Below are 12458 nucleotides of genomic sequence, written 5' to 3'. Positions count from 1 at the left end.
ATTTACCAAAACGCTATGTTCTGATGTCCGTTCCTATTACTGATAGTCGCTTTGCATTTTAATATTCTTTCTGTCCGCCTGGCCTCTCTTTTGCCGACAATTTTTCCACTTAGCACGATGATTAATATTGTCCACTAGAGAAAAAGTTATTGGCCCCATTTTCTGGTCGTTCTGCAGTTCAGCTCCTTCACGTGAAAAAATCAGAGCCCAGCGCCAACTACAGATGGTCAATGCGATGCTGTAGCCCCTTGTAAGCGTTCCGCTTCACCCCCGCCGCCGTCGTCCTCCATCGGAACCTAATTTCAACCTTGAACGATCGCTGTGGTCTCCGCTTTGCGAGTCACCGCATGCAGCGCAGTCGCTGCATGCGGTGTCTCGGAAAGGAGGTGTGTGTGTGTGTATATGTACACACCTTACGTTGAATAATTTTTCTAACTGCACCACATTTTTTAAAAATTGGCTGTACCAGACAGCACAATTCTGAATATCACATATATGGTGCTTGAATGATAGGACACAGGAAACGGAAACATCTTATTTTTCCGACGTTTCAGCCGGGGTCCAGCCTTCATCATCATCATATATATATACATATATCCGGAGCAGCGTCAGTGAGCTCAACATTCTTCTGCAATGTGGTGAACGCTGTCTAAGTGATCGGTCCGGCACCTCGAAGAAGGGCGACGTAAGGCTTACGCATCATTCACCGCTAAATCGTCGCTGAATTTTAATGCGCAAGCCTCCTTTGGCGGCTACCCCGGAGAAACCGTGTCTGCCTCTAAAGAAGATAACTGTGTAACTTGTAACTGTAACTGGGAAATAAATGCAAGTTCAAACATTTAATAGTTATAATTGTGTAACTGTAGATGAATGGTAGCTTTAGAACCGATAAATTAAAAGCTGTTCAAGTCAATACGAAAGCATTCTTTGGCGATTACCCTGCAGAAACCCTATTTGTTCCGTAAATTCTTGTAACTGAGAAATGAGTGCGTGATCGGTCAAGTTGAGACATTAAGCGTTGTAGTTGTGTTACTGTAGACGGTTGGTAACTTTCGAATCCATTAAACAATAAAAACTGGTTATGTCACCATCGCCCCGACATAGTAATTTGATGCAATAAAAAGTATAAAATGATACTTGCAAAAATGACAGTCCGCAAAAGGAACAACGAGAGCAGCGGCAGGAACTGGGATACAACCAACAGCGAGAAGAGGAACGGAGGTGTTCAGGAGCGCATCAGAAATGACGTTAGAGGGCGACGCTCGATAAAAATAACTGGTCGCGTTGCCGTCGCCTCGACATAGTCAAATGATGCAGTAATATGTTACAAAAATAATACCAAATGAAGCAGGTTCCCAGTCTCCAGAGGTTAAATGCAGGTTGTCTAATTCAGAATAAAAGATTCTACAGAACCTAGCAGAAGATTATGATGCCCGTGATTGTATGGAATATAATTATGCTTGGAACGTTATGATATGGTCTAATCAGGATAGACATGATAAGGAACAAATAATGCTACAGAAATTCCGAGAATTGTAGACTAATGCATAAGCTTCTTTGCCTTTGGAAAAAGCGACTGGTAGACATGCATAAGCTAGCAGCACGAGTAAGTAACAGCGAAGTAACAGCCGAGCCAAGGAATACTTTCACGTTAGTAGACAGCGATAAAAATTTCTTTAGCATTTTTAATATAACGTATTCAAGGTAGAACACACGCCCCCCCCCCCCCCCCACACACACACACACACGTGCAGCGCTTACTTCTGTGTCGCTGTAGTTGCAGAACTCAGGCTGACGGGCGCACAGCTTCTCTTGACTGATCCTGCAGGAGAATAAACGGAGGATGGGCGAGTTAGTGTCCTGTCTGCCCACGAAGCAGGTGTATCAGAAATGCATCTTTCTTTTTTAATTGAGACAGCGATTATACTGACGGCGGAGGCGTATTTGCGACATCGCGGTTGGCGTAGGCGTTGTCGTGCTGTCCTGCTGTCAGCGACACATGCACGGCCCGGACGTGGAGGATTAGGAGGCCTCGGGAGACGCGAAGTGCGTTTGGCTCCAAAAGCGACGTAGCCAATCGGACGCTCTGTCGTCTCTGCCTTCCGCTGCTGACACTGCGGCATTGAGCGCGCTGGCGTTCCTGCTGCAAGCTAAGCCATGCTAAGTCATCAACAACAGCAGGCTAAGTCATCCTCTCACTCATTCTCGCACGCGCCTTATCGCGCCAGTCCAGTGAATCGCCTACAGCGCAACGCTAAACCTTGTCATTGCTTTCGCTGCTTCGGGCGAATACGACATTTTAAACGCGAAGCCGCTCTTCGCGAAACTCGCCGGGTTTCGTGAGCGGACGCCGGGTGCCTGTCGTCGAATTCAGTTCTTGGGTGCCTGTTGCTGAATTTTTCATTCGCGTGGAACAATATGAACGCGGAAAAATATAAAATTCGCAATAGTGATGATTCTACAGGGTGTTTTCTTTTACCTGCACCAAATTTTGTATATGATAAAAATGTAAATCACGGTAACTTTATGTTTACCATTTGAGCATACGGATAAGCGGCCTCTAAATACAGAGCAATTTCCACAATTACGTGCATAATTAGCGAAGTCACGGCAATTAACTTTCTAATTATCAACAGTAAGTGGCTACAGCAAATGAGCACATTGGGGCCCGTCCTCCACACTACCTATCCCAACGATCAAATTTTGAATAGTGGATTTCACGTGGGAGCTACGCGAACAATTAGTTAACCTTGGCAGGCTCCTTGAAACGGAAAGTGGCTGGTAAAAGAGAATCTGTGTCGTCGACGTCGCCGCCCCCCTGGCAATTGGACAATTTTAAAGCCATCATGCAGCTAGGACGTGTACCAATCATTTATTTCATCGGCAGCCTTCTGTAAAGCTAGGCGGTGAGTATGACAAGAAATGTTCCGATAAATGTTTGATGTATGTAAAGATTTATCGAACGTTGTCCGCTCATTATGTCTATCCAACATGTTAGAGCTTATTAAATGTAATGTTTTTTTTAATTTTATGATTTGTTAAATGAGTGATTTACTGGCTCAGAGCTTTATTATCAATGTTTCATTTCTGTGACAACTCACATGACTGATGTACGCCAACATTGTTCGAACGTTAGCCCCCCCCCCCCTCCCCCCTTATGTGATACCCGCAAGGAACTTTAAGGGTATAATAATTGATGATGGTGGTGATGACGATGATGCTAAATTGGAAATAATAGCCGAGGCAATATTGAAATCGAGTGCGCCGGCAGAAAAGACCGTCCCACGACGAGAGGGAGACGGACCCGTCCGGTGTGCTGCTCCACACACTGGTGGGCGGGGGGGGGGAAGGAATAGGGAGAGAGCGAACACTGCGTGCGTGAGGGATCATTCGCGTTGGCCACAAATCCTGTGGTTATAATGACGTGACTGACACCGTTTTCGAGATCGGCCCCTCGAATACCGCATGGAATTCACACGGTACATTACATCGAGCGCTTCGCTCTGGCCGCCTTCTTCTGCCCAAAGACCGATAGGGATACGAAAAGTGAAACGGCTCTTCTGGTCGAAAATCACAATAATTTTTTTATATACGAATATTTGGAGTATTTTCCGCAAGAGGGATGAATTAAGCACCCTAGTTAATGATCTGAAAGCCGGTCTAATAACTCTAGCTGAAACATGGCTCAGTAGCAAAGTACTAAACTCCGAATTGTTTCGCTGTGATAAAAGGTATGTTGACTGCCGTAGTGACCGCACTGATATAATACTGTTTTACTCGCAATCGATGAGCGCTTCGGTTGCTACTGTATACCAATCATTTCGAATATTGAATAGTTGGGGTGTTGCATGAATGTAGATTTCAAGAAAATGATTGTTGGTGCCTGCTATCACTCCCCTTCCAGTGATACATCTTTCTGCGATAGTTTGCATGGCTGCTTAAATCAAATCGTGGTTCGCTATCCCAGTGCGCAAGTCATACTTATGGGGGATTTCAGTTACCCTGACATTGTTTGGTCGCACATGTGCCCTTTTGCATATGCCCTTACGCATATGCCTGACCTGAGCGACCACGATATCTTGCAGTTAACGTTCAACTTGTCATATGCACCATCATCAAAACGCTTCAAGAACATTAGAGGCTATAACAAAGCTAATTTTCCAGCCCTTAACAACGAACGGGGCTCCTCTTCAGATACTGTCTGACCAGGTTATCCCGAGCGCTCAGTGGACACAAACTGGCGCACGTTCCGAAGCAAAGCGCCTGAATTGATCAATCGTCCTATCCCTCTTCGTCGCGTGCGCTCTAATAACGAAGCTCCATGGTATACCAAATATTCAAGCCGACTTTCTGATAAAAAGAAAAGACTCCTTTTCCTTCTTCGGATATGCAAAACATTCATTAAAACCTGCCCACTGCAGGGCATACAAGAAAGCTTCTTCAGCATATTCACGAGCACTAACGTCTACTAAATCCTCTTTCTTTAATGTAACCCTCCCGAACATCCTCAAGACTAATCCAAAACGTTTCTGGAGCACAATTAAATCTGGCAACACCAATAAAGTTTCCTTAATAGCACACACCGACGACCCTGTACGAGACCATCTTTGTGCTACTGTACTAAATGATACTTTTATCAAGTCTATTTCTTCTTCATCCAAAGACACCCAACGTCCCAAGCTTCAAGTATGCAATCATGTTGCTATGGATCCCATCATGTTCGACTCGCATGGCATCGTACCAATTATCGACAATTTGAAGCTAACATCTAGTGTAATTGATGTAATTAATAGCAAATTTTTACGTAATATAAAAGAATATAGTGTATTAGGCGTGTTCATCTCAGCAACGCGTGCACGGCGTCTGGAAAAGGGCTACTGAAACAAGGCAGCCACAGCCCGAAAAACCGACAGAGCGAGACACATGAACATCAATTTCTTTCTGTGCTGGCACAGAACTGGCACCGAAGTGCTCCAGTACAACACTCCCCGGGTAGAAAGGAGCCAACCTGGCGACCTAGGCAGAAGACAGCGCAGGCGGGTCGTAGCACGGTTTAAGCCGTTCGACCTGAACTGTTTTGTGCCCTCGGAAACGATTGTCGGGAGCTGGCTCTACCGGTTCGATGACATAGTTCACGGGCGACGTTTGCTCTAGGACTTTGTAAGGACCGTGGTAACCGGACAAGAACTTGGTAGAAAGGCCGAGAGTGGTGGATGGAATCCATAGCCAAACCAGCGTTCCGGGGGAATAGTGGGCGGTAGATTCAGTGGCGTCGTGGCGAGATTTTTGACTACACTGGTCTTGCGTGGTAAACGAACGCGCCAGTTGACGGCATTCTTCTGCATAAGCAGCCGCTTCAGAAACATCAGGTCGGTATGACAGAATTGTGTCTATGCAGTGTGATGGTTCACGTCCATAAAGAAAGGTGAGAAACCAGTGGTAGCTTGGGTGGTAGAGTTATAAGCGTAAATTATGAATGGAAGTACCCGGTCCCAATTCGTGTGATCGTCGGACACGTACATCGCCAGCATGTCGGCAAGGTTACGATTGAAACGTTCCGCCATGCCGTTAGTTTGATGATGTTAAGCTGAGGCGGTGCGATGTACAGTCTGACATTCCTTTAAGAGGGCTTCGATGACGTTTGAGAGAAATACGAGGCCACAGTCGCTTAGCAGTTCACGTGGTGGCTATGTCGCAGAATGACGTGAGGAAGAAGGAAGTAAGCAACACCTTTCGCGGTAGCGGTTGGCAGCGCCGATGTTTCAGCATACCGTGTGAGGTGGTCAACGGCGACAATGACCCACCGGTTGCCGTCAGGAGTGTTCGGAAGGGTACTGAAAAGATCGACTCCAACGCGGTCGAATGGTCTAGAAGGGCAAGGCAATGGCTGTAGAGGAGTGGCGGTGCTGTGAGGAGGTGTCTTGAGGCGCTGACACGTAGGGCATGCCTGAACATAACTGGCGAACGTAGCGATACATGCCGTGCCGGTAGTACCGCGGGCGAAGACGGGAGTACGTCCTGAATAAGCGAGCGTGGCCACATTGGGGGTCATCGTGGAAAACACTGCAATTGTCCGAGCGCAGATGACGAGGAATAACAAGGAGCCACCTGTGGCCGTCGGTTAAATAATTGCAACGGTACAACGAGCCTTCGCGAACGGCAAAGTGTGGAGCTTGACAACGAAAGGTGCGTGAGGGTGAGTCAGGCGAAGATCGAGATATATGGTCAAGCAGCGAAGCGATCCAGGGATCTTTGCGCTGCTCCGCCAGCATGTTCGTTATGGAAAAGGATGACCAATCGTAGGTGGAAGTTGTTGAGCAGACAAGTTCAGAAGGCAGTGTTGAATGGGAGAGGGCGTCAGCGTCCGAGTGTTTTCGTCTCGAGCGATAAATGACACGAATATCATATTCTTGAAGGCGTAAAGCTCAGTGAGCGAGGCGTCCAGTGGGATCTTCAACCACGATAACCAACACAGGGCATGGTGGTCGATGACAACGCCAAAGTGACGACCGTAAAGGTAAGTACGAAATTTACCGATTGCCCAAACAAGGGCCAAGCATTCCTTTTGCGTCACGGAGTAATTTGACTCTGCCTTTGTTAGTGTACGGCTGGCGTATTCCACAACATATTCGTCAAAGCCACGCTTGCGTTGGGCGAGTACGGCACCAAGTGCGATATACTAGCGTCCGTGTGGATTTCAGTAAGGATCAAAGTGACGCAGTATTGGAGGAGATGTGAGGAGTCGGCGAAGCGTTGTAAATGACTGATGACACTCGGGATTCCAAGTAGAGAGGTCAGTGCTGCCGGCAAGAAGCTGCGTCAAGGGGGCGATAATGCAGGTGGAATTGCGGATGAAACGCCGGAAATACGAGCACAAGCCGATGAAACCACGGAGCTCCTTTAGAGTGCAAGGCTTAGCGTACTCGGCAACCGCACGAAGCTTGGCAGGATCCGGTATGATGCCTTCTTTCGAGACTACGTGGCTTAAGATCGTAAGTTAACGGGCGCCAAAATGACATTTCTTGAAGTTTAGCTGTAATCCTGTGGCATTGAGACACTCGAGAACTTGTTCAAGGCGAGTGATGTGAGAGGAAAAATCTGCAAAAAATACTACTATATCGTCTAAGTAGCACAGACAGGTCTGCCATTTGAATCTTCTGAGAATAGAGTCCATCACGCTCTCGAAAGTTGCAGGCGTGTTGCAAAGGCCGAAATGCATCGCATTAAATTCATATAAACCGTCATGAGTGAAAAAAAGCCGTTTTCGGGTGGTCGGATTTAACCATGGGCACTTTTGAGTAGTCAAAACGCAGATCCAGTGACGAGAAATATTTTGCTCCTTGAAGGCAATCCAGGGCGTCGTCAATACGCGGTAGCAGATAAACGTCCTTGCGTGTAATCTTGTTTAGCCGGCGTTAATCAACGCAAAACCTGATCGAACCGTCCTTTTTACGCACCAACACGACCGGAGAAGCCCAGGGACTGTGGGATTCCTGAATCACGCCACGTTGCAGCATATCGGCGACGCAGTCGCTGATAAAGTGGCTTTCGGTCGGCGATACCCGGTAGTGACGATGGCGCAGTGGAGCATGATCACCAGTGTCAATATGATGAACAACCGCAGATGTGCGCCCCAAGGAAGGTTGATCGAGGTCAAAAGACGCACGAAAACGTTCAAGTAGTTGAACGACGTGGCTGCGCTGGGCTTGAGTGAGGCCGTAATGTATGCTGCACGAGAAGATGTCTTGGTCACGTTCGGCAGGTGTGGTGGCAGAAGTGACTGCCTCAAGAGGCATGGGTGCCGCATCAAAAGATGCCTGTTATGGGGAAAATGGCATGAAAAGTGTCCAGATGGCGGAGGCATTGGCCGTGTTGAAGAGCAGGGAAAGGTATTGCACGCGTAAACTGCGCCGCAAGCATCAGCAGGTTCGACGACGGCATACGGAAGTACGAGGTTCCGGCGACAGGCACAAGCTTCAGACGGCGTAAAATAAGCACTTGAATCAGTGACAGAGCCACAGCGGATGGACACTAAGGCGGCCGAGAACTGAGAAATGACGACGTCGGCAGCGACGGCATACAGGACCAGTGGTGCACGAGCGCAGTCGACTGCAGCATGATGCTCAGAAAGGAAGTCCCAGCCTAGGATAACATCATGCGACGCACACGAGAGGACGACGAATTCGATGGCATACGGCAGGTTTTCAATCAAAACACGAGCGGTGCACGCGGCCAAAGGCTTAACTTGCTGCGAGCTCGGCCTCCGTAATGACAGGTCAGGAGCTGGTATCGTCACTTTTTTCAGTTTGCGGCACAGTATTTCAGTTATTACAGAAACGGCAGATGCCGTATCGACAAGAGCTTTGGTGGCGACATCATCTATAAACACTGCGATTTTATTAGGGAGCAAAGTATGAGGTCTTGAAAATTTCGACGACAGCGCAGTCCATCAGGAACTGCGGCGGTTAGTTTTCCCCCAGTCGAGCGACCACCGAAGCATGGCGGTAATGGAGCAGCGGCAAGGAGAAAGGCCACCGACGTGAGCTGAGGTGGCACGACGCGAATGAGTCCGAAGCGTCAGCGTCAACATGGCGTTCTGGTCGTTGAGGTGTGTATTCAATGCGGCGCGCGACGTGGTGAAAATACCCTGCACGGCGGCGAAAATGGCGGGTAACATGCCCAGCCATACCACAGGCGTAGCAGACGGGGCGGTTATCCTCAGTACGCCATGCGTTGTGAGAGGGTCTGCGAGGTGGGTACGCTTGTACGTGAACCGGGCGAACGGGACGTGGCAGCGACTGGGTAACAGCGCTGGCGGAGGTCGTGCATATGTACGATTCGCGGCTCCAGCCCAAGCGAGAGGCGCTGTAATGTGCGCCGCAGGAGGTGGCAGTGCCTTAGCGACTTGCGTCTGAATGACACCACGGAGGAGGTTGTCCAATGTGGTAGGGGTCTCGGGAACAGATGCCACAAGGGAGAGCTGGCGGGCCACTTCCTCGCGGATGTCTTGCTGAATTTGCGGCAGCAGGACGGAATATTCAGCTCCAGTGTGTGTGGTTTCCAAGGCTTAAATTTCCGCGGATTGCATATTTATACAACGCGTGGAAAGGCGCTGCTTACGCAGCTCATCAAAACTTTGGCACAGTTCGATTACTTGGGTAACTGTCCGAGGGTTCTTGGCTACCAGCATGTGGAAGGCATCGTCGTTTATGCCTTTCAGGATGTGCCTTATTTTCTCGGTTTCCACCATTGAGGCATTCACCCGCCTACATAGGTCGATAACATCTTCAGTATAGCTCGTGAAAGCCTCACCATTGTGTTGAGCTCGGCCACGCAGGTGGTGTTCAGCGCGAAGCTTGCGCACGGCTAGCCGACCGAAGAATGAGGTGAGGGTTTCCTTGAAAACCGACCAGGTCGTAAAATCGGCTTCATGATTGTTAAACCATAGACTGGCCACATAAGTCACGTGAAAGATGAGGTGAGTCAGCTTGGCAGCGTCATCCCGCTTGTTATGAGCGCTACAGCGTTCATACTCGGACAGCCAGTCTTCGGCATCGCTATCGTCAGTACCACTGTATGTCGAAGGGTCAAGCTGACGAACCACACCAGCACACAAGGCAGGCACGGGGGTGGGTACGGTTTGAGAGGTAGTGGCGTCCTAAGTCATTGCAGCGGGAGAGGGTAAACTACGGCTGCGGAGCTCCAGGACGAGGAAAGGGAGTGAACAGGCGTGTTCGACTCAGCAACGTGGGCATGACATCTGGAAAAGGGCCACTGACACTAGGCAGCCGCAGCCTGAAAAACCGACAGAGTGAGACACACGAACGTCAACTTCTTTCTCTGTGCTGGCACAGCACGGTCGCCGAAGTCCTCCGGTACAATAGTTATATCAGACGTGGGCAACGGCGACAACATGACTCATCTGCCTCGCCTTTGCCTTTCGCAAGTTTGCGTGATGCTTGCCCTGTTCGGCATCCGTTCCCGCTGGACGTGTCAGCATGTTCACAACGCTTGCTTGAGCCTTGGATGCCACAAGAATTTCGACAGAAGAACAATGATGGCATTTTCTTGCATTTACCGTTCTTGGCGCGTCAAGGCTTCAATCATCAAATCGGATTGTCAACGTCATAAATTCTTCAAATGCTGTATAAACTAGCTGCGGCAAGCAGCCACTTTCAGTGGGCACGTGGGCAACGGCGACCACATGGCCGATCTGCCACGCTTTGCCTTTCACAGGTGCGTTCGCCGTATTCTTTATATGCTAAAAAAAACGACGATCCTTGTCTTCTTTTGCTTCCGTGCCCACGAATGCTTTGTGATGTTGCCTGTGAGTGCTTTTCAATGATGTTCTTGCTGTTAGTCTGTGGTGATGTTGAACCAAACCCGGGACCTTGTAGTAGACAGTCTGCATTGTTGGAACTTGATAAGCTGCTTGATGATCCAGCTGAGCAGATGACCAAGCTCTTTCACTTACTCACAGATGTACATACATGTGCAATGCAGTCGGCAAAGGGCCAAACTGAACTTGTTGCTGACGTTAAAGACATCAAGGCTAGCCAAAAATATATTGAAACAAAGATAGGTTCCATTGAAGAAATGTTGGACGCCCTCGAAGACAAAACTACATCGTTGGTTAATGTTAATAGTAATATTTGGGGTTTTACGTGCCAAAACAACTTTCTGATTATGAGGCACGCCGTAGTGGAAGACTCCGGAAATTTTGACCACCTGGGGTTCTTTAACGTGCACCTAAATCTAAGCACACGGGTGTTTTCGCATTTCGCCCCCATCGAAATGTGGCCGCCGTGGCCGGGATTCGATCCCGCGACCTCGTGCTCAGCAGCCCAACACCATAGCCACTGAGCAACCACGGCGGGTGTTTTTTGGTTAATGTTCAAAGCAAGGCGACGGACTCGATGAGCAGCTTATTCACTCAGAACAATTCACTAAATCTTCGGCCTTACTTACTTACACCCTTACTGGCGTGCTCAAAAGTCCATTAGATAATGTGGCCCAACGTGCTCATCGCTTAGGGCGCTTTGAACCTAACAAATCCCTTCCTACAGACCTGGGCGCTACCGAACATCTGCAGTGCTGCGACCGCCAACGAGCTCTGGCGGTCACTGTACTAATTCCTGGATAGTCCTGAGACTCCAGCCACTGGGACGAGGCTTCTGCATCTCGAGTGTACCAGCAAAAGCATCAGACCCCATTATGTAGATAAGTCCCCCTTATCACTGTTTCCCTTACCTTCTCAATCTCGCCACTTCCCAAGCCAATTCACCGCAGCCCTTTATGAATGGAAAAATGTGAATTAAGACGTGTAAACAACAACACCGTCCTATTATGGTTAAATTTTCAAATGACAAAATAAAGGAAACAGTGCTTTTCAGGTGTAGTAAGCGTAAAGACGAAGGCATCGTCGTCAGGGAGGATTTCACGCCTGCCACACGTATATTATTAGGGGTAAATTAATTGAATTCGCTAAAAAGCAACTGCACCGCCTTTTCAGCTCCGTTACAAGAAGCTTCTGATCAACCAAAAAGAGTCCGTCTATGATGCTACTGGTGGCACCGTAGTAGAGCATGCGCAGAATGAGGCATCACATTACCGTCATGCCAGTAACACGCCACACGCAAATGAATAGCAAATCGAGAGGGCTGGTAGGCGCGATTTTTGTTCGCTTCATGTCTTCTTTTGGAATATACAGAGCATTAATCGCAAACATGACCTCCTGCATTCAGCTATTGATACCTGTAATGCTGAAATAATAGTACTCACTGAAATGTGGCTGCACCCACTAATAAACGACAGTGAGCTATTCTTGGAAAACTACTCTCTTTTTCGTTGTGACCACGCCACGCGGAAAAGCGGCGGTGTTCTCATAGGACTATCGAACACACTTCCGTGTAGGCAGATTCAAGTTTGCATTGAACCTGAGACAGTTTGGTCTCTTGTTGATGTTAAAAAACAAAAAAAAATATAGTTATCAGAGCTTGTTACCGCCCACCCGCATTTTCCTCCAGCTTTGTAAACGAATGACGTGATGTCACTAACATGGTTTTGTCACGATACCCCACATTGCCTTTGTTCCTGCTCAGTGATTTTAATATCCCTAATCTCGCATGGGACTGCGATCCGCCCAGCATTAATCCTTCGTCGGTGCTTGCAAAAGAGTTCCTTGACATGTGTAATGTTTTTTTTTCTTTTTTCCTTTTCACAATTTGTGAAAGAACCCACCAGGACGACCATTTCTTCCGCCAATACTCTTGATTTGTTACTCACCACTCGTCCCGATCTTGCTTCCGATATAGCTTTACTGCCGGATTTGAGCGATCATTCCATCTTAACGTTTGAAATGAAGTTATCTCGGCCTAAGTACACAAGCAAAACTATTTGTGATTTCAAACATGCAAACTTTGACGCGATCAGCAGAGAATCGTGTAAATTCATGGATA

General features: G+C 48.1%; 1 protein-coding gene across 1 annotated transcript in view; it reads right to left on the bottom strand.

Annotated features, from left to right (window-relative positions):
* Window positions 1-12458, bottom strand: part of LOC142573907 (uncharacterized) — a 97644-nt gene that overhangs the window by 52112 nt on the left and 33074 nt on the right. The window contains exon 3 of the mRNA XM_075683114.1: window positions 1762-1822. Within this exon, the coding sequence (XP_075539229.1) occupies window positions 1762-1822 (61 nt within the window). The remainder of the gene's footprint in view (window positions 1-1761; window positions 1823-12458) is intronic.

This window comes from Dermacentor variabilis, chromosome 3 (genome assembly GCF_050947875.1).
Source record: "Dermacentor variabilis isolate Ectoservices chromosome 3, ASM5094787v1, whole genome shotgun sequence".
Taxonomy (NCBI): domain Eukaryota; kingdom Metazoa; phylum Arthropoda; class Arachnida; order Ixodida; family Ixodidae; genus Dermacentor; species Dermacentor variabilis.
The sequence above is the reverse complement of the archived record's forward strand: the minus strand, read 5'-3'. Positions and strand labels throughout refer to the sequence as shown.